Consider the following 24,455-nt stretch of genomic DNA (forward strand, 5'->3'; position numbering starts at 1 on the left):
GGAATGCCGGAAAAACAGACTCTGATGGAGTATGTGGCAAGCCAATCCCAAATCCGTAAATAAGTTTTTTGTAACCCCAAATACCCTAATAAACTTTTCCCACCCTAATTTGGCAAAAAGCCCTCAAAACTAACTTTGGTCTTATTCGAAACGAATAAGCCCCGACGTATACTTCAGGGGCAGATTTAGGTTTTTATCCCAAATTTATTATTAAAATTAATAAAAATTATATAAATGAATATAATATAATAATTTAAAACAGCAAAATGAAAAAAAAAATCAATTTCTGATAAGTATATTTCATATTAAGTTTAATTCTTAAAAAATATGATTTAATCTGTTTAGTTGGTATATTAGACTTTCTATAAATAAAATTATATTAGTAAAAAATAATAGTAAAACTGACATAAATATTTATATGTTAATGTAAAATATTAGAATTTAGCATATTTTATAATATTTAAATTACATAATAATTAATATATATATATATATATATTTAATAATAGAATAATCGACAAAATATTATATATATATATATATATATATATATATTTGAACGTCTATAAAGAGGTAAAAAAAAAACATAGCAAAGTAGAAAACTGTAAGAATTTTTAGTAAAGAACTCCACTTTCTTATATAAAATTAATAAACTTATTTTCTCTACAATAAAGCAAATAGAGATAAATACTTCTCAAAAGTTAATAAATACAATCAAACAAATAAGATTTATTTTAATAGTTTTTAAAAATTCTTAACTTTCTTAATTAAAATTAGGAGATTTATAATTTAATTTTTAAATATTATTATTATTAATAAATCAGTTTTTATATTTTTAAAAATTTATTAAAATATTTTTATTTTTTTCTCCATCAACGAAATAGTCATTTTATTTTTTTTTATTAAAGATACTCTAAAAAATAAAAGAGAAAATTTTTAAAATTTAATTTTGCCATAAAATAAAATATATTATTTAGTTTTTGGATATTACTACTATTAATAAATCAGTATTTATATTTTTAAAAATCTATTACAACGTTCTTATATTTTTTTATATTTATTAAAATATTATTATTATTATTTTTTAAACGAAATAATTATTTTTCTTCATTCTCAAAAAAACAAAAAACATAAAAAGAAAAAAAAGAAAATAAGGATAATGATGAAAAAAAAAGAAAAAAAATAAAAAAAAGAATCTCCTCTTCCTCCACCTCATAAAAAGAAAATTAAAAAAAAAAAGAAAAAACAAAAAAGAAAAAGAGAAAGAAAAATCAACTAAGGAAAAGAAGAGGAAAAAAAAAAGAGGTAATTTGATTTTTTTCCATTAATTATGTACCATTGAAAGGCTAATATTATTGGCTTTTATTTATTTATTTATTTATTTTTATCTTCCACAAGCATCATGTTGATGATAAGGGGAGATCCCTGTGTGGCCTAAAGAGCAATGATCTCCCCAGAAATTTATTAATTAATCTCTATTCCAAAATTATTTAATTAAAATATTTTTTTATTTTATAAAAAATAAATATAAAAAATTGTAAATTATATTTTCATATATTTTTAATTTCATTCATAATTCAATTTGTATTAAAATAATATATGAAATATAATACTGTTAATAAATAGTGATAATAGTTCACAGATCAAATAAAATATAATTATTAATTAAAAAAATAAAAAATATATATATATTTTTAATTTCACTCATTTTTATTTTAAATTATATGATTCAATTTGTATTGATTTTTATATAAAAGTATAGCATATTTAGAAGTAAAACACAATGAAGAACATTTATTAACATCTACACAGTGAAGCTGGCAACTCCGTATTATGTTTGTGAAGATTTTCAATTCTCAAGTGCAACTGATACTCTTACGTCAACCCAATCTCTTGCTGATGGCAGCACCTTGATTTCCAAGCATGGAAGTTTTGAACTTGGTTTCTTTAGTCCTGGTAGTTCCAGGAATCGTTACTTAGGAATTTGGCACAAAAATATCCCAGTTAGAACCGTTGTTTGGGTTGCAAATCGTCGGGCTCCAATATTCAACAATTCGTCTGCTCTGCTGATGATAGACAACCAAGGAAATCTTGTACTAAAGAATGGGGGAAGCGTTGTTTGGTCAACAAACTCAAAAAGAGAAGTCTAAGCTCCACTATTACAGCTCCTGGATTCTGGGAATCTTGTTTTAACTGATGCAAGTGATGGCCGTTCTGGAATCTACTTATGGCAGAGTTTTGATTATCCAACTGATACGTTGCTACCAGGGATGAAGCTCGGAGTGAACTTGAAGACAGGACTCGATCGGCGTCTCACATCATGGAAAAACTGGGATGATCCATCACCAGGGGACTTTGTTTGGAAGATCCTCGTACATAATAATCCTGAGTCTACCATGTGGAAAGGCTCGAAGTTCTACTTTCGTTCAGGCCCATGGAACGGCATTACAAGCAGCGGTACACCGCAATTAAAGCCTAACCAGGTTTTTAGTTTCAACTTTGTTCATAGTGATGACGAGGTTTATCATACATACGACCCTAAGAATAAGTCTGTAATTTCAAGGGCTGTAATGAACCAAACCAACTACAAGCGTGAGCTCTACATATGGGACGAAGCATCACAGTCCTGGAGCCTGTTTACGTATCTGCCAACAGATTACTGCGACAGTTATGGCCTTTGTGGTGCTTATGGAAATTGCATCATTACTGACTTGCTTATGGAAATTGCATCATTACTGACTCGCCAGTTTGCCAGTGTCTGAAAGGATTCAATCCTAAATCGCCTGACAACTGGAATTCTGGGAATTGGTCTCAAGGCTGTGTCCGCAATAAGTCGTTAAATTGCCAGGATGGAGATGGATTTATCAAATTCACAGAATTAAAATTGCCTGATACTAAATATTCTTGGGTAAATAAGAATATGAGCCTGAAGGAATGTAGGGGAAAATGCTTAAACAACTGTAACTGCACTGCTTACTCAGTCTTTGATATTGGAAATGGAGGCAGTGGCTGTGCTCTTTAGTTTAACAATTTGATCGACATTAGACAAATTCCTTCTGGTGGACAGGATCTCTATATTCGGATGTCTGCTTCTGAATTAGGTGCATGCTTTATTTCTTTTGTCCTTCCCTGTTTTGTAAAAAACTAAGATGCAGGATCATATAGTGTTATTAAACTTGGTTTGCTTGTTTTTGTAAAAGCTCGCCTTGAGAATGAGAAAGATGAACCTGACGAGAAGATAGTGGCGATTGTCATCCCTGTCATCGTTTTAGCTTTTGCATTTTTAGGAGTCTGCTATTACTTTTGCCAGAGAAGATTAAAAAAGCTGAAAGGTAAGAATTGGCTTGTGTTTGTATTGGAAGACCTAGCAGTTTAAATTAATAATGCCACATTTATCTGCTGCAGATGAAAATGAAATTGATGGAAGCGATCAGAGCTCAGAGGAAGATTTGGACCTCCCATTGTTTGACTTTGTCACAATATCACATGCAACCAACAAATTTTCACTCAGCAATAGGCTAGGACGAGGTGGTTTTGGACCTGTGTACAAGTTAAACTTTCAACCCGCTAGCAAATGACTGTAGGAACATGAAAGTTTCATCTGTCCAGAATTTTGCAACTGGTGCTTTATCCAGGGAATACTAGCAGATGGACATGAGATTGCTGTTAAGAGGCTACAAAGTAATTCAGGACAAGGATTAAAAGAGTTCAAAAATGAAGTCAAATTAATTGCAAGACTTCAGCACCGAAATCTAGTAAAACTTCTCGGTAGCTGCATCCAAGGAAATGAGAGAATGTTAATTTATGAATACATGCCCAACAAAAGCCTGGACTTCTTCATTTTTGGTATGTATGCATTAAAACTTAGTAATTTCAGCTGGCCTAGTGTAAATAAGCAATATATAGATGTTTAATTCTATTTCTTGGATTGGTAGATCGAACTAGAGGAAAACTATTAGACTGGTCAAATCGTTTCAACATTGTGTGTGGAATAGCAAGAGGACTCCTTTACCTTCATCAAGATTCAAGACTAAGGATCATACATAGAGATCTCAAAGCAAGTAATGTATTGCTTGATGCTGATATGAACCCAAAAATTTCAGATTTTGGCATGGCTAAAACTTTCAGAGAAGACCAGACTGAAGGAAACACAAAAAGGGTGGTAGGAACATAGTAAGTACTAATTCACAAGTAAAACTTGGACATCATCTACTTCTTGTGTGTGTTAACATTTGGCAAATTGTGCTGCAGTGGTTATATGGCACTGGAGTATGCGACTGACGGGCTATTCTCAGTGAAATCAGATGTATTTAGCTTTGGAATTCTAATTCTAGAGATAATAAGTGGGCAAAAAAGTCGCGGATTTTATCATCCAAACCATAGTCTTAACCTTATTGGATATGTAAGTGCCAAGAGTTAAAGTGTTAAATTACTTTCCTTTGATATCTGTTAAACTATGCAGTGACAAAAGTGTTGGGCATGTCCTAGGCATGGAGATTGTGGAAAGAAGGAAGTCCCTTGGAGTTGGCTGCTCCAATTATCTTGGACTCGTGCCATGTATCAGAAGTGATTCGTTGCATACATATAAGCCTCTTATGCGTGCAACTGCATGCTGAGGACAGGCCAAGTATGGCATCTGTGGTTTTAATGCTAGGCAGTGAAACTGCACTACTGCCTCAGCCTAAAGAACCTGGTTTTTTCAAGGACAAAGATTCAACTGAAGCAGAATCTTCATCAAGCAATCAAGTTTCTTTGTCAACAAATGAAATTAGTCTCTCACTGTTGGAGGCTCGATAGAATGAAGGGTCATTTAAAATTGGGTTGTACTAACTTTCCTGCAGTATTGACCTACAGCAGTTGAGTTTTCCTCTGAACCTGAAGATCTGAATTTCTGGAAATCAACTAAAATTTAATTTTTTGTATTTTGCTTTAGTTAGTAAAAGGTTAGTAGAACAGGAACTTGATTGCAGTAAAAAAATCAGCAGCTACTTTTGTGGTTTTCTTTTATATTAGGAAGCCGTTTATTAAAAATTTGTACTGATAAAAATATCTTTCTATATTGAAAAGGATTAAAGAAGCCAACAAAGGTGGAACTAATTAAAGAAAGAAAAATAAAAATAGAGAAGAGGAGCCCATAGTCGAAAGCTTCCTCAATGTTTCTTTTTCTACTGCTCTGCTCTGTTTAATAGAGTGGATATATATATAAGTATATCTGTTAGGATTATAGCTATTCTAATGCCTATTCTAACGCAATTTTGACTTTACAAACGTAACCATATAATATACTTTACACCCCCCTCTCAAGCTGGAGTTGGTGAAAAATCAACCAATCCAAGCTTGCACACAAAAGTCTGAAAGAGTTGAGAGGACAAAGGCTTTGTGAACACATCAGCGAGCTGTAAGGAACTTGGCAAATAAGGGGTACTAATAAAACCTATTTGTAATTGTGCACGAACTACATGACAATCGATATCGATGTGTTTTGTTCGCGCTCATGAAAAAAAGGGTTAGCCGCAATATGAATTGCTGCTGTGTTATCACAATGTAATGGAATTGGAGTAGGAACAATAATGTGAAAATCTTTAAGTAAGGAGAACAGCCACTGAACCTCACAAACAGTTGAAGCCATGGCACGATACTCAGATTCGGCAGATGACCGGCTGACAGTGGATTGTTTCTTGAACTTCCATGACACCAATGAAGTACCCAAAAATATACAATACCTGGTAATGGATCACCTAGAATCCGTACAAGATGCCCAGTCAGCATTGGAGAAAGCCCGAAGCTTAAGATCATTGAAGGCAGGAAGAAATAACCCATTGAAACTAGTACCATGTAAGTAGCGTACTACTGCCAACGCTGCCTTAAAATGTTGTTGATGAGGAGTTTGCATAAATTGGCTCAACTGTTGAACAGCGTAGCTAATGTCCGGTCTTGTAAGGGACAAATATAACAATCTGCCAATTAGACGCCTGTAACACTCCGGGTCAGGCAAAGGTTTGCCCATGTCTGAACTGAGTTTGAGCCCTTGAACATAAGGGCTAGAAGTTGGTTTAGCATCCTGTAAACCTGTGTCAGCAACAATATCTTTTATAAACTTATGCTGAGTCAACAACATCCCTTCCGGTGATCTAGCTATCTCAATACCCAAAAAATACTTGGCATGCCCAAGATCTTTAATAGTGAATTTGTCATGCAAATAAGTCTTTAATTCAGCAATTAAATCAACTGAAGGACCATAAATCAGGCAATCATCAACATAAACCAAGACAGCTATGAATGTATGACCTTGACCACGAGTAAACAAACAGTGATCAAAAGAAGATTGATGAAATCCCTTAGTTAATAAGCTCGCAGTTAATTCCTTGTTCCATTGTCTGCCAGCCTGCTTTAACCCATAAAGAGAACGTTGTAATTTACAAACTTGCCCTGGTTTGGCCTTCTCATATCCCGGAGGTACCTGCATATAAATATCCTCATCTATAGAGCCATGTAAGTCTGCATTATTTATATCAAGCTGATGCACCGGCCATGCAGATGCAGTTGCAATAGTCAACAAAACTCGAATCGTAACAAGTTTTGCAACAGGGGAAAATGTCTGGTTGTAATCCAGACCAAGGAGTTGATTGTACCTCTTAGCAACTAGCAGAGCCTTGTACCTCTCAATACTGCCATCTGCATTATACTTCACCCTGTATATCCACTTACAACCAATAGGAGTAACATTAGAAGGCAAATCAGTAAGCACCCATGTATTATTTTGCTCTAATGCAATTCTTTATTCATGGCAATTACCCAATTATTGTTATTTTTAGCTTGATTATAAGTGCAAGGCTCAATAACTTTAGATATCTGTGCAACAAAAGATAAATGTGAAGAAGAAAAATGGATGTTGGAGTGGGTTTGGGAATCAGTAACAAAATCATCTAGCCAAGATGGAGGTTTCCGTTGTCTTGTACCTCGTCTAATCACAGACGGCTGAACATGGGACAAATCTGTTGTTGGACATTCAACTATTTCAGTCAAGATATCTGCTGATGTATTCAGCTGAGGTTGTTGTGCACTATTTTCATCAAGTATTTGCTGCTGTTCTTGTTGTTGCGCAAAATCTGTGTCTGATGTATGTGGCTGGTCAAGTTGCTATATAAAATCATTGTTGGGTGAAGAGCTAGGAAAGGTAAAGTGGATGTCTGTGTTTGAAATACATTTAGGCAAAGAAAAATCAGTAACACTTTCGGGTTTTGTATGATGAAAGGGAAATACAGATTCTGCAAACACAACATCACGTGAACTGATAATGGTCTTTGTAATCAGGTTGTACAACTTGTATGCCTTTTGGTGTGGAGCATAACCAAGCAAAACACATGATGACGCTCTTGGATCAAATTTCAGTTTGTGAGGTAAGGTATTGGTAGCAAAACACAAGCAGCCGATAGTACGAAAATAACTGTAATCCACCGGCTGCCCATGCAACCGCTCATAAGGTGTTTGCCAGTTCAGGTTTTCAGAAGGTAATCTGTTGGTAATATGGGTGGCGGTTAACAGCAACTCGGACCAGAATTTGTGGGGTAATTTGGATTGATGCAACAAGGCTCGGGCTATGTTTACTAATGACCGGTGTTTCCGTTCAACCACACCATTCTGCTGTGGAGTATAAACACAAGATCGCTGATGTAATGTTCCATTTTCTTGAAAGAAAGAACTATAGGTAGTGTTCAAGAATTCGGTGCCGTTGTCTGTTCTCACAACTTTAACCCTCTTAGCATAATGAGTGAACACATAATCGAAAAAATTTTTCAAGGCTGAAAATACTTGCTCTTTACTTTTCAACATGTAAGTCCAACAAAACCGACTAAAATCATCTACGATAGTCAACATATAAACAACATTTGTGATAGATTTCAAAGGGTAAGGACCCCATAAATCAACATGAAGGAGATCAAACACTTCCTTAGTAGAAATTCGACTAGTTGAAAAAGGAATTCTAGTTTGTTTTGCAATAGGACAAACAGAACAAATCAAGTCTGCATAATCACATTTGGAAATACCAGCAACGTGCTTTAATCATTTATGAGCAACATGTTCTAATCTAGCATGCCAAAGCATAGCTAAATGCCTATCATGTTCATTACAACCAGCAACAGAAAAATAACTTATTTGCTTATTAAAAGAATCTCTAGTCACAAAATAAAGGTCTTCGATAACTCTTCCTTCTCCCAAAACCTCCTCAGTCTGTAAATCCTGGAACAAACAATGTTCAGGGAATGAGTGCACTGACAAATGACAGGTCCGGGTGAGTAAGCTAACGGATAACAAGTTGCAGCTAAAAGAGGGAACGTACAGGACATTGTACAAAATTATCCTATCATTCAATTTGATATTTCCTATATGTGTGACCTTTCTGGTGGTTTTATCGGGTAAACGGATTGTTTTGGGTGGATTTAGCTGAACAACTTGATCAAAAAAGGACAATTTAGGTGTGATATGGTCAATTGCACCAGAATCAATTATCCAGTTATCCTTGCAATTAAAATCAATACCAGTAATAATAGAATTGAGTAATGTACCTGCGAAATTCACGTTGCGAATGTCCTCTGCAGCAGGATCAGGAAATCCTCCTTTGGCTCGTAGGAACTTTTGAAACTCCTACTGAATATAGTCTGTCACTGCGTTGTCTTGAACATCACTACTTTTCTGACTCGGAACATGCTGCTGCAGTGGAGAATCTGAGACGGCAACTTGTGCAACATTATTTGCACTATAATATTTTCTCACATCGACTCCCCTTTTCTTCTGCATTTCGATAAACCAGCCGGGATACCCATTAATCTGACAATAATCTTCTATAGTATGCCCCCCAATTTTGCACTTGGTGCAGTACTCCTTTTTCTTATCCTCTTTCCTGGGATAAGAACTGTATCGGTTATTATTCCTGGAACTGCTGGTATTATCTGAGTAATTGTTGTTATCCCTTCGTGCCATCATAACAACAGCAGTCTCAGTGGATGTGGCATTACTGGTTTGCACTTCTCTCTGCTTTTCTACGCTCATAACCATAGAATAAGCCTTATTAATCGAAGGTAGAGGACTCTGCAATAACACCTGATTCTTCACATTATCATATTCATCACCTAAGCCCATCAGAAACTGCATAAGCCGTCTATTATTGTCATAATCTGAAATCGCAGTGCCAGTCTCACAGCAAACTGGTAAAGGGGCTAAGCACAATAACTCATCCCACTTCTTCTTGAGCTTCGTATAATACTCAGTCACAGATTCGTCTCCTTGTTTATAACCAGCAATGTCTCTCTCAATTTGGTAGATCATAGGACCATTACTTTCACCGTAACTCTGTTTGAGTTCATCCCAAAGGGCTTTTGCACTTTTTGAAAAAACGAAAGCATCAAAGATGTCTTTCGACATAGCATTGAGTAACCAAGATACAACCATGCTGTTCGCAGTTGCCCATTTCTTATAATCATCGGAATCAGGTTCTGGAGCTTTGATTGTCCCATTCACAAACCCTAATTTTTTCTTAGCCCTTAAGGCTATTTGCACAGCTTTGCTCCAGGAGATGTAATTCGGGCCTTTCAAAGGAACACTGACAAGGCTAAATCCGAGGGCTTCAGAACTATGAATTTGATATGGATCGGTCTCATTGCTTTTGGTGGTAATAGCAGCAAGAATCTTCGCCAAATCATCTGCAGACATCATCGTCTCAAATCTCAACAAATCTCTCAAGGAGATACAATTAATTGAATACAAGAGTGATTGGCTCTGATACCATGAAAAGGATCAAAGAAGCCAACAGAGATGGAACTAATTAAAGAAGGAAAAATAAAAATAGAGAAGAGGAGCCCATAATCGAAAGCTTCCTCAATGTTTCTTTTTCTATTGCTCTGCTCTGTTTAATAAAGTGGATATATATACAAGTATATCTGTTAGGATTATAGCTATTCTAATGCCTATTCTAACGCAATTTTGACTTTACAAACGTAACCATATAATATACTTTACATATATATGTACTTTTTATATTTGGAAAGTCGATCAAGTCTTGAGAAAATGTTGTTTGAAAATTTTTTTCTCTCGTTGCTCCACTTCTCTCCTCTATTTTCTTCTCCCATTTTAAGAGTGGTATCAGAGCTTCTTCCTCAAGGGCCTTAAGTTTCAAGTACTTAGAGATCTCACTTAAATGGCTTCAAATATTACTTTGGCATCTCCAACAGTGTTTAGTAGGGAGAATTATGACTATTGAACAATGAGAATGGAAGCTTATTTGCTTGCCTATAATCTGTGGAGTATTGTGGAGGAGTATGTGAGAGCAACCACTGCAATCTCAGGGTAGGGCAGATTAAGCAATATTCAGAAGGGTGCATGAAAAATTTCAAAGCCTTGCCAATCCTTCATTCATCTGTATCTGAAGATATTTTCTCAAGACTGATAACCTCTGGAACAACTAAAAGGCTTGGGATTATTTGAAGGAAGAATATGCTGAGAGTGCTAAAGTGAGAGGAGTGAAGCTGTTAACTCTCAAAAGAGAGTTTGAATTGCTAAAAATGCAAGAAGATGAAAGTATTAAGAATTACTCTATAAGAGTCCAGATTAGGCTGCTAGGAAGAGATTTTAAAGATCATAGCTATGTTGAAAAAATGATGCTGAGTCTTCCAAAAATGTTTGAATCAAAGCTATATGTGATTAAAGAAACATGTGATCTTGATTCTTGAAAAGCTTTTTGTTGTTGAACTCATCAATAAATTGCAAGCGCAGGAGCAAAGGGTTTTAATGAAAAGCGGTGGGATTATTAAAAATTAGTCATTTGCCTGCACGTTGTGCCTCTATTAAAATATTTTATATTACTATTATATAGAATAGAATAAAATTAATTTATAAAATAATATTTTTTTTATGAATTCATCCATTTATATCAATAGTAGAAAAATATTTTATTTTTTATATTCAGATTTAAAACTTGAAACTATTGATTCACGGAGAATAAATCATGATATCTTATTTTATAAATTCAAAATAATATAAGAAAAAATTATTAATTAAATATATAATTTATTTCATAAAATAAAGAAGATAGCGGTAGATAAATTAGAAATTTAACTAATATGTATAATTTTCAATTCTAAACTAAGAAATTTAAAGATTTTAAATATTAATCAATTATAAATTGACCCATAAATAAATTTAATTATATTAAAAAAAACTAAAAATTTTAATATTTATCATTATATATTATTAATATCTAATAACAGATTTTGTGGAAAAATTATATTTTTTAAAAAATAAACTTTATTAAACTTTAATATTGAATAGCCTAGCAGCAATGATGGTAGCCATGGAGAAGGAGAATTACTTGAATAAAAAAATCTCAATATTTGTATTAGCAGAAAAAGTATAGATAATGAAAAGAAAATTGTGTATTATTATTATATATATTTTACAAAGATATTATATCTATATATACTAAAGAGTATAAGCTAATTATGACAAGTATAATAATCGTTGTAATTATACTAAATAAATCTCCTATAATCATGCAAGATTGGTTTCCTAAAATCATGCTAACATGTTAGCATGATTTTAGGCAGTCTCTGCATGATTATAGTTGGAGCCAATTAGAAACGTTGCAATAGGTTTTAAAATATCAGATTTCTCCGTTTGTTCCTTAATTGAAGGAACAGAGATGACCGATGTGTGAAATACAGGTAGAGTTAGGTGGCTTGGTGGAAAACTAATCAAAATTGTATAGAGAGAAGAGATTTCAGAAACTAAAAATTGGAATCATGCGGCTCTGATATCATATTAGCAGAAAAAATACAGATAATGATGAGAAAATTATATATTTTTATTATATATATTTTACAGAAATATTACATTTATATATACAGAAAAGTATCAACTAATTATGACAAGAATAATAATCGTTGCACTCCAAGGCTTAACCTGGTGGAAAGTGCATCCTGTAGCCTTGAAAGGTCTAAGGTTCGACTCCCCCAACCCCTATTTAAAAAAAAAAAAAAAGAATAATAATCGTGAGTTAGTCGGTAAGAGTTGCACAGCAGCCATACATTCCATATCGGATACAAAGAAAACAATAAAAAAAAATTTCAAAATATGAGTCAATTAAAAATAAAAGAAATAGAATCGTGTGAAAGAGATTATACGAGTAAGTTTTATATAGAATGAATAATAAAGGTTATATATTTTATAGAAAGTGGAAAGATTAAAATTATCACCAATCATTAATATAATAAATTAAAATAATTCAAGTTTAATAAGTTGTTTAAAGTTTGTAACACTTAATTTAAAGTATTAGGAACACTATTTTATTTTTTTATTATATTTTAATTATTTATATTTATTTATTTTTAATAAATTATTTGAATGGAATAAAATTTTGATTTAATAGTATTTTATATTGTATTAATTCTTTATTTATTTTATATTTTATCACCATTAATATTTTTTATAATAATTTTAATTGATTATATATATTTATTTTATATAATTATTTATATTAGAGGAGTAAAAATATATAATATTTATTAATTAGATTATATTAAATATAATTTCAAAAAATTATCAAATTAATAAACAAATATTATTGTGAGATAATAACATAAAATTTTGCAATGACTTATTTATTTTTATTATCTAAATATATTTTTATATGTTAGTTTTTCAATTTTTATAGATATATTTTTAATATTATATTTATTATTAAAATAAAATTACAACAATTTTTTAATAATAAAATACAATAAAATTTCTATTACAATACCAATAATATATTCTATTAAACCCATTTCAAAAAAAATATATTCTATTAAAAGGTAGTAGAAAATTAAAAGATTAATAATAATCAATATAATAAATTATACTTATTATATTAAAATAGAAAATTAAAAATCATATATTAATAGTAATGATAAAAATAATAAATTACATTTAATATATATATTAATTATTATTTTATATAAAAAGAAAATTATAAATATATAAAAAAATTATAAATTTATGTTATTCTATATAATCATGTAGGATTAATTATATACTCATCGATCACTCATATATTTGTTATTATTCACATAAAATATAAAAAACATGTAGTATCGACTAATTAATAATATTAATTATAACTTTTTTACAATTTATTTATTATTAAAATAAAAATAAAGTATATATATATGTTAAAGTTTTTATTTTATTGTGATTAATATATTATATTAAAAGAGTTATAGAAAATTAAAAAGCTACATGGTAATGATAAGAAATTAAAAAATTATATATAAAATATAATAATAAAAATAATAAATTTTATTTATTATAGATATATTAATTAATGAGATACCGATAATAATGATACAAAATTTAAATATATATATAAATTATAATAATAAAAATAATAAATTTTATTTATTATGAATATATTAATTAATAATATTATTAAAAATAAAAATAAAATATATTAATACTAACCCTTAACATAAATATATAAATTTAAAAATATTATTTGACATAATCTAAACATATCACTTGCTAATCTCTTTTTAATTTATTTTAAAATCAAATTTTATATATATATATATATATATATATATATATATATATATATATATACCTTTCTGAGTTAGGCAAAGGAATAAACATTCAAAAGAGGAAGTCCATCCTCTGCCGATAAAAAAAAGCAGCAACAAAGTTCAAAAGACCAATTATATATATATATATACCTTTCGAGTTAGGCAAATGAATAAACCTGAATCTCCAAAATCAAAGGAGGAAGTCCATCCTCTGCCGATAAAAAAAAAGCAGCAATAAAGTTCAAAAGACCAATTGAAAAGAACAAATATCCTAGTATCTCGAGTTACCATGCATTTCATATGGTCAATCCTAGTATCTCGAGCAGGGATGTAAACGGGTAGGGTACCCACGAAATTGAGATTACCCAAACCCGAACCCGATTATATATAAAATTTTCGAACCCGTCCCAAATCCATTTAGTATTTTAATTTTACTATCCGTACCCGTTCCAAATCCGTTTAACAATATCCGTATAATATCCGAATCCGATCGAACCCGATTTTTTTAAATTGAATTCAATGAAAAAAATTTAAAAATTTAGATTTTATAACCCAAATATCAAACCGTAAATTAGAAAATTTGCACAACCTGAATTAGAAAATTTGCACTAACCTGAATATCAACCTCAATTATCTATTCAACTAAAACTATTCCTAAGATATGCACACCCCAGCAGTAGAAATATTGGAGAGCAATAATCAAATAGCAAATATCCAAATAATCAAATTAATAGTTCATAAATTCTAAAATTCTTTAATAGCAACTAAAAATTCTTTAACAATATGGATATAAAAGATCTGATTATCAAAAAATTTGTTTGCAAACCTATTCCAGCCAAAGGAGACATCGCAGATTGTGGAGAGGCGAGAAGAGGGAAGAGTTGTCTCCGACTGAGAAGTGGGAGATGTGGCCACTGGAGAGAAAGAAGGAGATATCGGGAGAGAGAAGATTTATCGTCGACTAGGAAGAGAAAGGAGACATCGCCGGTGTCGATTGGGCTGCCGGCACTCAGTCAGTGAAATGGGGGAGAGAGGCGGGACTGTGGGAGATGTTACCGACTGGAGGGAGGAGATATTGATGACTGAGGGAGAAGAAGATCACAAAACCCTAACACGAACAAAATATCCCAATCCAATGAATTCCAATACCTGAAAATTAAACTCGATTCCGATTCAACGAGTTAGGGAAAGGAGGTGAGTCGTTTATAAGAGGAGAAGAATAGTTAATACCGCAATATAAACAAATGATTGGTGGGGAAGAACAGTGAGCTTCTGCAAGAAGAGAGGAGAAGTGATATCTGATTGGGCGTCAGTGAAGTGGAGGAGAGAGGCCGATTGGGAATTGGGAATTATAGGAAGGGAAGCAGGGAGAGAGGCGTGACGGAGAGAGGGTAGTGAAAATGAAAAAAAAGGAATTATGGATCAGGGTTAGGGTTAGGGTTAGTTTTGTTATATACTAATCGGGTTCGGGTAACGGGTATCCGATAGTCTAATTCCGAACCCTACCCGAATCCGAGACGGGTAAAATTTTTCAAACCCGAATCCGCCCAAATCCATTTTGTAAAAACACAAATCCGTTTTAATAGGGTTTGGGCGGATCGGGTACCCGTGAAAACCCGCCCGCCTGACATCCCTAATCTCGAGCTACCATGCATTTCAGGTGGTCAAGTCTTTATAGAGAAAAGTAAATTTGGTAGGCAAGTTATTTTGGACCATAGGTCGTTGCTATTGTTATTAGGAAGAGTATTTTGTCAGTTCCACTAACTAAATTTTTATATAAAAAAATTTAAAAAACAAACCATGTCGCGTAATATTTGAAGTTCTCATCCGGTTATAATGTTTCTATGTTAGTAAATTTTTAAGTTGATCAAACATTTCAGACCGAAAAATTAAAAAAAAAGAAATGGTTAAGAAAAATTTAAAGAAATTTCTGGCTCTTAAAGTTATTATTATTATTATTATTATTATTGGACCTTGGTCGAATTTAACTACATGATAACTAAGAAAAAAAAAACATTTCAGACCTTATCCAAAGAAATATTTGTGAAATTACATAATAAATTTAAGTATTATGTGTATGATAGCGGTCTTTGGCAAAAGTAAGGGATAAAGGTTTCAGCTTTTAGGCAACCTCTTTGGGCCTATTTTGAATGTAATTACATTTTACTAGTCCGCTTCTGGATGCCTTATATGCGCAGTTTTCTGGAATTCTGTTACTTTTCCTGGGTCAATGTTACGTTGATCAAACGATATTGAATCAAATGAAGAATTTCAACAATCACGACTAATGCCTCTATGATTGAATTAAATAGGGATACTCTTGTTTCTAGCTGCATTTTCTCATTCATGATGTTGCCATCCAACAGCTGGTGCCCTTTTTCGAATGCCTACGAGCCTTTACTTTATCACCTGCTCATACATGTGGATTTTAGAACTTGGAAATGCAGACTTCTAACAATAGACGACAATGGATATTGCTTATTGGATATGTAAGTGCCATAGTCTTAAGCTTATTGGATATGTAAGTGCCAAGAGTTAAAGTGTTAAATTACTTTCCTTTGATATCTGTTAAACTATGCACTGACAAAAATGTTGGGCATGTCTTAGGCATGGAGATTGTGGAAAGAAGGAAGTCCCTTGGAGTTGGCTGCTCCAATTATCTTGGACTCGTGCCCTGTATCAGAAGTGATTCGTTGCATACATATAAGCCTCTTATGCGTGCAACAGCATGCTGAGGACAGGCCACGTATGGCATCTGTGGTTTTAATGCTAGGCAGTGAAACTGCACTACTGCCTCAGCCTAAAGAACCTGGTTTTCTCAAGGAAGAATCTTCATCAAGCAATCACGTTTCTTGGTCAACAAATGAAATTAGTGTCTCAGTGTTGGAGGCTCGTTAGAATGAAGTGTCATTTACGATTATGGCTTTTTAAGAGATTTTTCTTCTTTTGAGAGATTCAACTTAGCTACCAATTGAATTGATAGCAAAACTTGAGGAAAGACGCATTAGATTTGTAATAGCTAGTCTATAAAAAGACATGCCCGATTCAAATAGGGTTGGAATTCACAGGATTAAGACATGCCCATTTCTCTTTGAAAGAAGAAAAATTTTTGTGTATAATTTTAAATTTTATATTAATATTTAGATTTCATCATATTTTATATTAGACGGGTATATTCAAAGATAGGTGTGGACTTGTAATTTGTCAAGCCCCCAGCTGGCCCAGCTGAAAGAGACAGTAGCTTGAGTTTTTTTACTGGTCTTGAGGATCCATTTAATATTCACTTGTATTAATCAGAATAGCAACTGTTGTTGCTGCAGAAAAATGTTTTGCTGGGAACTCACTCCATCAAATGGTTGACTGTATAAACTTTATAATTGAAAAGGACTGCTCTTTCCATTTGGCTAAACAAAAATTTCAGTTAACATTGTTTGGAAATAGGGAATCTGCTGTTGGTTCAACGATGATTTGTCTTTGATAGGTCAGGAAACTGGAAATGATTTTGCTGTCATGCCAATTACAGAGTAAGATAAATGAAAGATAAGGTATCGAAACCTTTCAAATCCATCAATTTGATAACTCTGATTGTGCTTCCTTCAGTTTGATCACTTCCAAAAGCTCTAAGCTATGCGGAAATCTGGCCTTTTTTTATTCATCCCATGATCAATTCAAACATTACTTGCTTTGAGATAAATCTTTATGACTAACACTCGATCTGTATTCTTGATTGAGATAGAGAAGCCCTCTAGCAACCCCACTGTTGATATTGAAACTCTTCGGTTCGCATTTTGTTTGATCTGGCAAGTTTTGTACTTCAATTAGGAGTCTGAAATGATGCCTCAACTGTTCTAACGTCTTCATAAATGCAGCAGTCAAGAAGCTTAACAAGGGTTTCTGTGTGTTTTTTTTTTTTAGCCATAGGTTGGGGGAAGGGGATGGGATTCGGAACCCAGGATACCGGGGACTCCCATTAGATGCACTGCCACTCAACCAAAGGAGGGCACGCAGGTTTTCTGTGTTGAAGTTCAGAAAACAGTAGGACTTCATTTCTAAACCTTGTCCTGGGTCTTTGATAGCCTTTTGACAGCAATTTCTTGTCCATCTACTAAATTTCCATGGCAAATAGCTATTGCAAAGTACTTTTATTTAGAATAAAAATCAGTGAGTATTATTTAGAATAACGAAGATCAGTTTGAAAATGCCAACGAAACTGATGGTTCCCTTTGACATAGCCTTGGAATTTATTTGGGAGAACAGAAATATGGATAAATGTAAATTGACAAATATAAATATATATAAAAAAGAAGAATGAGCTTTCCATAGAAAAGAACAATCAAGAATTGATCAATAACTTGCACATCTGTTTTATTCTGGATGGAAATAAACTAATATAGGGAACTTTTATTTTACCCATCAACAATGCAATCCGACCATGAAAAGTTATTACCAATTTGCAGAAACTTAAACAATTACATTATCAAACTCACTACTACCACACTAAAAAGACATGAACTTTCTTTCACAAAGTTTCCTGATTCTTGATATCAGATTTCAGTTCCGGCGAAGGACTTGCTGCATATTCCTTTAAAGAGTCGTGTGAACTCCGCAAGAAAATCTTGATGGTCAGACAAAAGGAAAGCAATATCGCAGAAGAGATCATGTATTCCCTAGTGTCCTTGTTGGAACAATTTCCACTGATGAACGAATTCTACAAACACATCTCCATGGATCTCGACACATTCCTTAACCTTGTCTGCAAAATCGAAATCTTCCTGAGACTGAAACAAAAACTCCTGATTACCATCTCGGATGATGTCATCTCCCTCCGACAAGAAACGATCACACATGTTTTGCTTCATTCTTTCCAAACTCCTCATGGAATCTACAGAGCAGAGGCAGATGCTCGATTTTTTCAGGAGCATATATAGTGGATGTTAGTGTTTTGGGGTAGGTGATTTGATGGAGTATAGTTCAGAGTAGCTGTACCTAACTCCATGGCTTCGAGGATCAGCGAAACAAGAGCAGTATAAAATTAAGGCTCACTCCATTTCATATATTAATTGATCTAAATTAATTAGACTAGCCAGTGAACACCAGATAAATACCGAATACTTCAAGGATATGTTTGACTTAACTCATCAAGATTAGCTTATAACTACTTCAAGAGCTGAGATAGAATGGCGCGGTCCCAGAATCCTCAATCTTGCGACTGTGCTTAATGAGATTATTTGGTATAAATTTGAATTAATGGAATCAGTAAATTTTAGATACCGAATTGTTGATATAAAATAAAAAATTAAATTATGTGATTGTTTAGACATTGATTGATGTAAAATTATATATTAATTTTTTATTTATTATCTGAAGTTTTTTTTATTATTAATATATTTATATGTATTTTTTAAAATAAAAATTAGGATTAAAAAATTACAATTAAAAATTTTTTAAATTTATTCAGATATATTTATTATTAGGCTAAAATAGGAATAACTTCTTTTATTAATATTATAATTATTATTTTAATACATATTTATGTTTTAATAGTTTCCTAAATGTGTGGTGCAAATGCTGCAATCCTGACAATGACGGATACTTTGGTCTTCAAAGCTAACTTTGGTCTTATTCGGAACGAATAAGCCCCGACGTATACTTCAGGGGCAGATTTAGTTTTTTATCCCAAATTTATTATTAAAATTAATAAAAATTATATAAATGAATATAATATAATAATTTAAAACAGCAAAATGAAAAAAAAATATATCAATTTCTGATAAGTATATTTCATATTAAGTTTAATTCTTAAAAAATATGATTTAATCTGTTTAGTTGGTATATTAGATTTTCTATAAATAAAATTATATTAGTAAAAAATAATAGTAAAACTGACATAAATATTTATATGTTAATGTAAAATATTAGAATTTAGCATATTTTATAATATTTAAATTACATAATATATATATATATATATATATATATATTTTAATAATAGAATAATCAACAAAATATTATATATATATATATATATATATATATATATATATTTGAACGTCTATAAAGAGGTAAAAAAAAAAAAAACATAGCAAAGTAGAAAACTGTAAGAATTTTTAGTAAAGAACTCCACTTTCTTATATAAAATTAATAAACTTATTTTCTCTACAATAAAGTAAATAGAGATAAATACTTCTCAAAAGTTAATAAATACAATCAAACAAATAAGATTTATTTTAATAGTTTTTAAAAATTCTTAACTTTCTTAATTAAAACTGATTTTCAAAAATTTATTAAAATATTTTTATTTTTTTCACCATCGAAATAGTCATTTTATTTTTTTTTCATTAAAGATACTATTTTTCGTTAAAAATAAATAAAAAATAAAAGAAAAAATTTTTAAAATTCAATTTTGCCATAAAATAAAACATATTATTTAGTTTTTGGATATTACTACTATTAATAAATCAGTATTTATATTTTTAAAAATCTATTACAATGTTATTATATTTTTTTATATTTATTAAAATATTATTTTTTTTTTTTAACAAAATAATTATTTTTCTTCATTCTCAAAAAAATAAAAAACATAAAAAGGAAAAAAAGAAGATAAGGATAATGATAAAAAAAAGAAAAAAAAAAACAAAAAAAAAATCTCCTCTTCCTCCATCTTATAAAAAAAATTAAAAGAAAAAACAAAAGGAAAAAACAAAAAAAAAAAAGAGAAAGAAAAATCAAGTGAGAAGGATAGGAGAAAAAGAAGGGCGGTAATTTGATTTTTTTTCATCAAGTATGTACCATTGAAAGGCTAATATTATTGACTTGTTTATTTATTTATTTATTTATTTTTATCTTCCACAAGCATCATGTTGATGATAAGGGGAGATCCTGTGTCGTCTAAAGAGCAATGATTAATTAATCTCTATTCTAAAATTATTCAATTAAAATATTTTTTTATTTTATAAAAAATAAATATAAAAAATTGTAAATTATATTCTCATATATTTTTAATTTCATTTAAAAAAATAAATATAAAAAATTGTAAATTATATTCTCATATATTTTTAATTTCATTCATAGTTCAATTTATATTAAAATAATACCCGTGATCTTCCTTAGTAACTTCCACCCGTGAAGCTCTAAGCAGAATAAGCTCAACACCGGATGGATTCTCTTTCTTTTATGTTTATAGTTGTTAATTCACTTCTCTTTACCTCTCGATTCTCAAGTGCAACTGATACTCTTACTTCAACCCAATCTCTTGCTGATGGCGGCACCTTGATTTCCAAACACGGAAGTTTTGAACTTGGTTTCTTTAGTCCTGGTAGTTCCAGGAATCGTTACTTAGGAATTTGGTACAAAAATATCCCAGTTAGAACCGTTGTTTGGGTTGCAAATCGTCGCGCTCCAACAAAAAATTCCACTGCTCTGCTGATGATAGACATCAAAGGAAATCTTGTACTAAAGGATGGGGGCAGCCTTGTTTGGTCAACAAACTCAAAAAGAGAAGTTCAAACTCCACTTTTACAGCTCCTGGATTCTGGGAATCTTGTTTTAACTGATGCAAGTGATGGCCATTCTGGAATCTACTTGTGGCAGAGTTTTGATTATCCAACTGATACGTTGCTACCAGGGATGAAGCTCGGAGTGAACTTGAAGACAGGATTTGATCGGCGTCTCACATCATGGAAAAACTGGGATGATCCATCACCAGGGGACTTTGTTTGGAAGATCCTCGTACATAATAATCCTGAGCCTACCATGTGGAAAGGCTCGAAGCTCTACTTTCGTTCAGGCCCATGGAACGGCATTACATACAGCGGTACACCGCAATTAAAGCCTAACCAGGTTTTTAGTTTCAACTTTGTTCATAGTGATGACGAGGTTTATTATACATACTACCCCAAGAATAAATCTGTAATTTCAAGGTTTGTAATGAACCAAACCAACTACTTGCGTGAGCTCTACATATGGGACGAAGCATCACAGTCCTGGAGCCTGTTTTTGTATCTGCCAACAGATTACTGCGACAGGTATGGCCTTTGTGGTGCTTATGGAAATTGCATCATTACTGACTCGCCAGTTTGCCAGTGTCTGAAAGGATTCAATCCTAAATCGCCTGACCAGTGGAATTCTGGGGATTGGTCTCAAGGCTGTGTCCGCAATAAGTCGTTAAATTGCCAGGATGGTGATGGATTTATCAAATTCACAGAATTAAAATTGCCTGATACTAAATATTCTTGGGTAAATAAGAGTATGAGCCTGGAGGAATGTAGGGGAAAATGTTTAAACAACTGTAACTGCACTGCTTACTCAGTCTTTGATATTAGAAATGGAGGCAGTGGCTGTGCTCTTTGGTTTAACGATTTGATCGACATCAGACAAATTCCCTCTAGTGGACAGGATCTCTATATTCGGATGTCTGCTTCTGAATTAGGTACATGCTTTACTTCTGTTCTTCCCTAATTTGTCAAAAACTAAGATGTAGGATCATATAATATTATTAAACTCGGTTTGCTTATTTTTGAAAAAGCTCGCCTTGAGACTGAGAAAGATGAACCTGACGAGAAGATAGTGGCGATTGTCATCCCTGCCATTGTTTTAGTTTTTGCATTTTTTGTAGTCTGCTATTACTTTTGCCAGAGAAGATTAATAAAGCTGAAAGGTAAGAATTGGTTTGTGTTTGTATTGGAAGACCTAGCAGTTTAAATTAATAATGCCACATTTATCTGCTGCAGATGAAAATGAAATTGATGGAAGCGATCAGAGCTCAGAGGAAGATTTGGACCTCCCATTGTTTGACCTTGTCACAATATCACATGCAACCAACAAATTTTCACTCAGCAATAGGCTAGGACGAGGTGGTTTTGGACCTGTGTACAAGGTAAACTTTCAAACCTCTAGCAAATGACTGTAGGAACATGAAAGTTTCATCTGTCCAGAATTTTGCAACTGGTGCTTTATCCAGGGAATACTAGCAGATGGACATGAGATTGCTGTTAAGAGGCTATCAAGTAATTCAGGACAAGGATTAAAAGAGTTCAAAAATGAAGTCAAATTAATTGCAAGACTTCAGCACCGAAATCTAGTAAAACTTCTCGGTAGCTGCATCCAAGGAAATGAGAGAATGTTAATTTATGAATACATGCCCAATAAAAGCCTGGACTTCTTCATTTTTGGTATGTATGCATTAAAACTTAGTAATTTCAGCTGGCCTAGTGTAAATAAGCAATATATAGATGTTCAATTCTATTTCTTGGACTGGTAGATCGAACTGGAGGAAAACTATTAGACTGGTCAAATCGTTTCAACATTGTGTGTGGAATAGCAAGAGGACTCCTTTACCTTCATCAAGATTCAAGACTAAGGATCATACATAGAGATCTCAAAGCAAGTAATGTATTGCTTGATGCTGATATGAACCCAAAAATTTCAGATTTTGGCATGGCTAAAACTTTCAGGGAAGACCAGACTGAAGGAAACACAAAAAGGGTGGCAGGAACATAGTAAGTACTAATTCACAAGTAAAACTCGGACATCATCTACTTCTTGTGTGTGTTAACATTTGGCAAATTGTGCTGCAGTGGTTATATGGCACCAGAGTATGCGACTGACGGGCTATTCTCAGTGAAATCAGATGTATTTAGCTTTGGAATTCTAATTCTAGAGATAATAAGTGGGCAAAAAAGTCGCGGATTTTATCATCCAAACCATAGTCTTAACCTTATTGGATATGTAAGTGCCAAGAGTTAAAGTGTTAAATTACTTTCCTTTGATATCTGTTATTAAACTATACAGTGACAAAAGTGTTGGGAATGTCTTAGGCATGGAGATTGTGGAAAGAAGGAAGTCCCTTGGAGTTGGCTGCTCTAATTATCTTGGACTCGTGCCATGTATCAGAAGTGATTCGTTGCATACATATAAGCCTCTTATGCGTGCAACAGCATGCTGAGGACAGGCCAAGTATGGCATCTGTGGTTTTAATGCTAGGCAGTGAAACTGCACTACTGCCTCAGCCTAAAGAACCTGGTTTTTTCAAGGACAAAGGTCCAACTGAAGCAGAATCTTCATCAAGCAATCACGTTTCTTGGTCAACAAATGAAATTAGTGTCTCAGTGTTGGAGGCTCGTTAGAATGAAGTGTCATTTATGATTATGGCTTTTAAAGAGATTTTTCTTCTTTTTTGATAGATTCAACTTAGCTACCAATTGAATTGATAGCAAAACTTGAGGAAAGACGCATTAGATTTGTAATAGCTAGTCTATAAAAAGACATGCCCAATTCAAATAGTGTTGGAATTCACAGGATTAAGACATGCCCATTTCTCTTTGCAAGAAGAAAAATTTTTGTGTATAATTTTAAAATTTATATTAATATTTAAATTTCATCATATTTTATATTATTTTATTAATTTAAAATATGTATCAAAATTATATTAGACGGTATATTCATTGAATACGTGGAAGAATTTTTCTCGAATAAAATGTGGAAATGTGAACTTCTCATATTGCTCTCTTTTTTAAAAAGAAAATTTAATTTTTATTTGACAAATTAAAAAAAATAATGCAACTTATTAAAACAAATGAATAATATATCAAAATACATTATAGTCTAGAAAGTTTAAAAGTTTAAATTTAATTAAAAAATTATAAAACCTTTTTTATTAAAATTATATATTAGAGTATTTAAATTTAAGAAAATAAAATTTCAATTAAAAAGGAGTTTTATTAGTAGTTTTTAGATTATTTAATGGTTTCTTATACTAATTAGATATAGAAAAAAATAAATTTTAAATTTAATAGATAATGTGTTATGTATAGTTAATTGCCTGCTTGTGAAATTCGTTCCACGTCTGTAGATTTGAAAAAAATT

At 32.1% G+C, this 24,455-nt stretch overlaps 4 protein-coding genes across 6 annotated transcripts; all 4 read left to right on the forward strand.

Annotated features, from left to right (window-relative positions):
- The first annotated feature begins 1,855 nt into the window (after positions 1 to 1,855).
- On the forward strand, positions 1,856 to 3,022 carry LOC122721237 (G-type lectin S-receptor-like serine/threonine-protein kinase At4g27290). Its single transcript, XM_043955092.1, has 2 exons — positions 1,856 to 2,756; positions 2,849 to 3,022. The coding sequence occupies exons 1-2, from the start codon at positions 2,271 to 2,273 to the stop codon at positions 3,020 to 3,022; spliced, it is 660 nt and encodes a 219-aa protein (XP_043811027.1). The 5' UTR covers positions 1,856 to 2,270.
- On the forward strand, positions 2,717 to 5,136 carry LOC110612117 (G-type lectin S-receptor-like serine/threonine-protein kinase SD1-1). Its single transcript, XM_021752795.2, has 7 exons — positions 2,717 to 3,101; positions 3,201 to 3,332; positions 3,406 to 3,551; positions 3,636 to 3,846; positions 3,936 to 4,173; positions 4,252 to 4,402; positions 4,489 to 5,136. Exons 1-7 carry the CDS (start codon positions 3,083 to 3,085, stop codon positions 4,795 to 4,797), a joined length of 1,206 nt encoding a protein of 401 aa, XP_021608487.1. The 5' UTR covers positions 2,717 to 3,082; the 3' UTR covers positions 4,798 to 5,136.
- Positions 5,137 to 15,867: 10,731 nt separating this feature from the next.
- On the forward strand, positions 15,868 to 16,945 carry LOC110612132 (receptor-like serine/threonine-protein kinase SD1-8). Its single transcript, XM_021752823.2, has 2 exons — positions 15,868 to 16,081; positions 16,200 to 16,945. The coding sequence occupies exons 1-2, from the start codon at positions 16,034 to 16,036 to the stop codon at positions 16,488 to 16,490; spliced, it is 339 nt and encodes a 112-aa protein (XP_021608515.1). The 5' UTR covers positions 15,868 to 16,033; the 3' UTR covers positions 16,491 to 16,945.
- Positions 16,946 to 20,692: 3,747 nt separating this feature from the next.
- LOC122721187 (G-type lectin S-receptor-like serine/threonine-protein kinase At4g27290) lies at positions 20,693 to 23,911 on the forward strand. Of its 3 annotated transcripts, none has more exons than XM_021752794.2 (7): positions 20,693 to 22,020; positions 22,117 to 22,248; positions 22,322 to 22,467; positions 22,552 to 22,762; positions 22,852 to 23,089; positions 23,168 to 23,318; positions 23,408 to 23,911. In XM_021752794.2, the coding sequence occupies exons 1-7, from the start codon at positions 20,748 to 20,750 to the stop codon at positions 23,714 to 23,716; spliced, it is 2,460 nt and encodes an 819-aa protein (XP_021608486.1). In that variant the 5' UTR covers positions 20,693 to 20,747; the 3' UTR covers positions 23,717 to 23,911. The 3 variants fall into 3 exon arrangements, with proteins under 3 accessions (XP_021608486.1, XP_043810810.1, XP_043810809.1); XM_043954875.1 differs by having other exon boundaries at positions 23,020 to 23,089; XM_043954874.1 differs by lacking the exon at positions 22,117 to 22,248.
- Positions 23,912 to 24,455: the final 544 nt, after the last annotated feature.

This window comes from Manihot esculenta, chromosome 3 (assembly GCF_001659605.2).
Source record: "Manihot esculenta cultivar AM560-2 chromosome 3, M.esculenta_v8, whole genome shotgun sequence".
NCBI lineage: Eukaryota > Viridiplantae > Streptophyta > Magnoliopsida > Malpighiales > Euphorbiaceae > Manihot > Manihot esculenta.

Excerpts from the sequence above, each read along its gene's own strand:
- LOC122721187 (XM_021752794.2), top strand. The coding sequence starts at position 20,748 with ATGGATTCTCTTTCTTTTATGTTTATAGTTGTTAATTCACTTCTCTTT. Across the intron at positions 22,021-22,116 it reads GATGTCTGCTTCTGAATTAG|CTCGCCTTGAGACTGAGAAA; the intron begins GTACATGCTTTA and ends TTTTTGAAAAAG. Across the intron at positions 22,249-22,321 it reads AAGATTAATAAAGCTGAAAG|ATGAAAATGAAATTGATGGA; the intron begins GTAAGAATTGGT and ends TATCTGCTGCAG.
- LOC110612117 (XM_021752795.2), top strand. Across the intron at positions 3,552-3,635 it reads GTTTTGGACCTGTGTACAAG|GGAATACTAGCAGATGGACA; the intron begins TTAAACTTTCAA and ends TGCTTTATCCAG. Across the intron at positions 4,403-4,488 it reads GTCTTAACCTTATTGGATAT|GCATGGAGATTGTGGAAAGA; the intron begins GTAAGTGCCAAG and ends GGCATGTCCTAG.
- LOC110612132 (XM_021752823.2), top strand. The coding sequence starts at position 16,034 with ATGCAGACTTCTAACAATAGACGACAATGGATATTGCTTATTGGATAT. Across the intron at positions 16,082-16,199 it reads GGATATTGCTTATTGGATAT|GCATGGAGATTGTGGAAAGA; the intron begins GTAAGTGCCATA and ends GGCATGTCTTAG.
- LOC122721237 (XM_043955092.1), top strand. The coding sequence starts at position 2,271 with ATGAAGCTCGGAGTGAACTTGAAGACAGGACTCGATCGGCGTCTCACA. Across the intron at positions 2,757-2,848 it reads TGACTCGCCAGTTTGCCAGT|GATGGAGATGGATTTATCAA; the intron begins GTCTGAAAGGAT and ends TTAAATTGCCAG.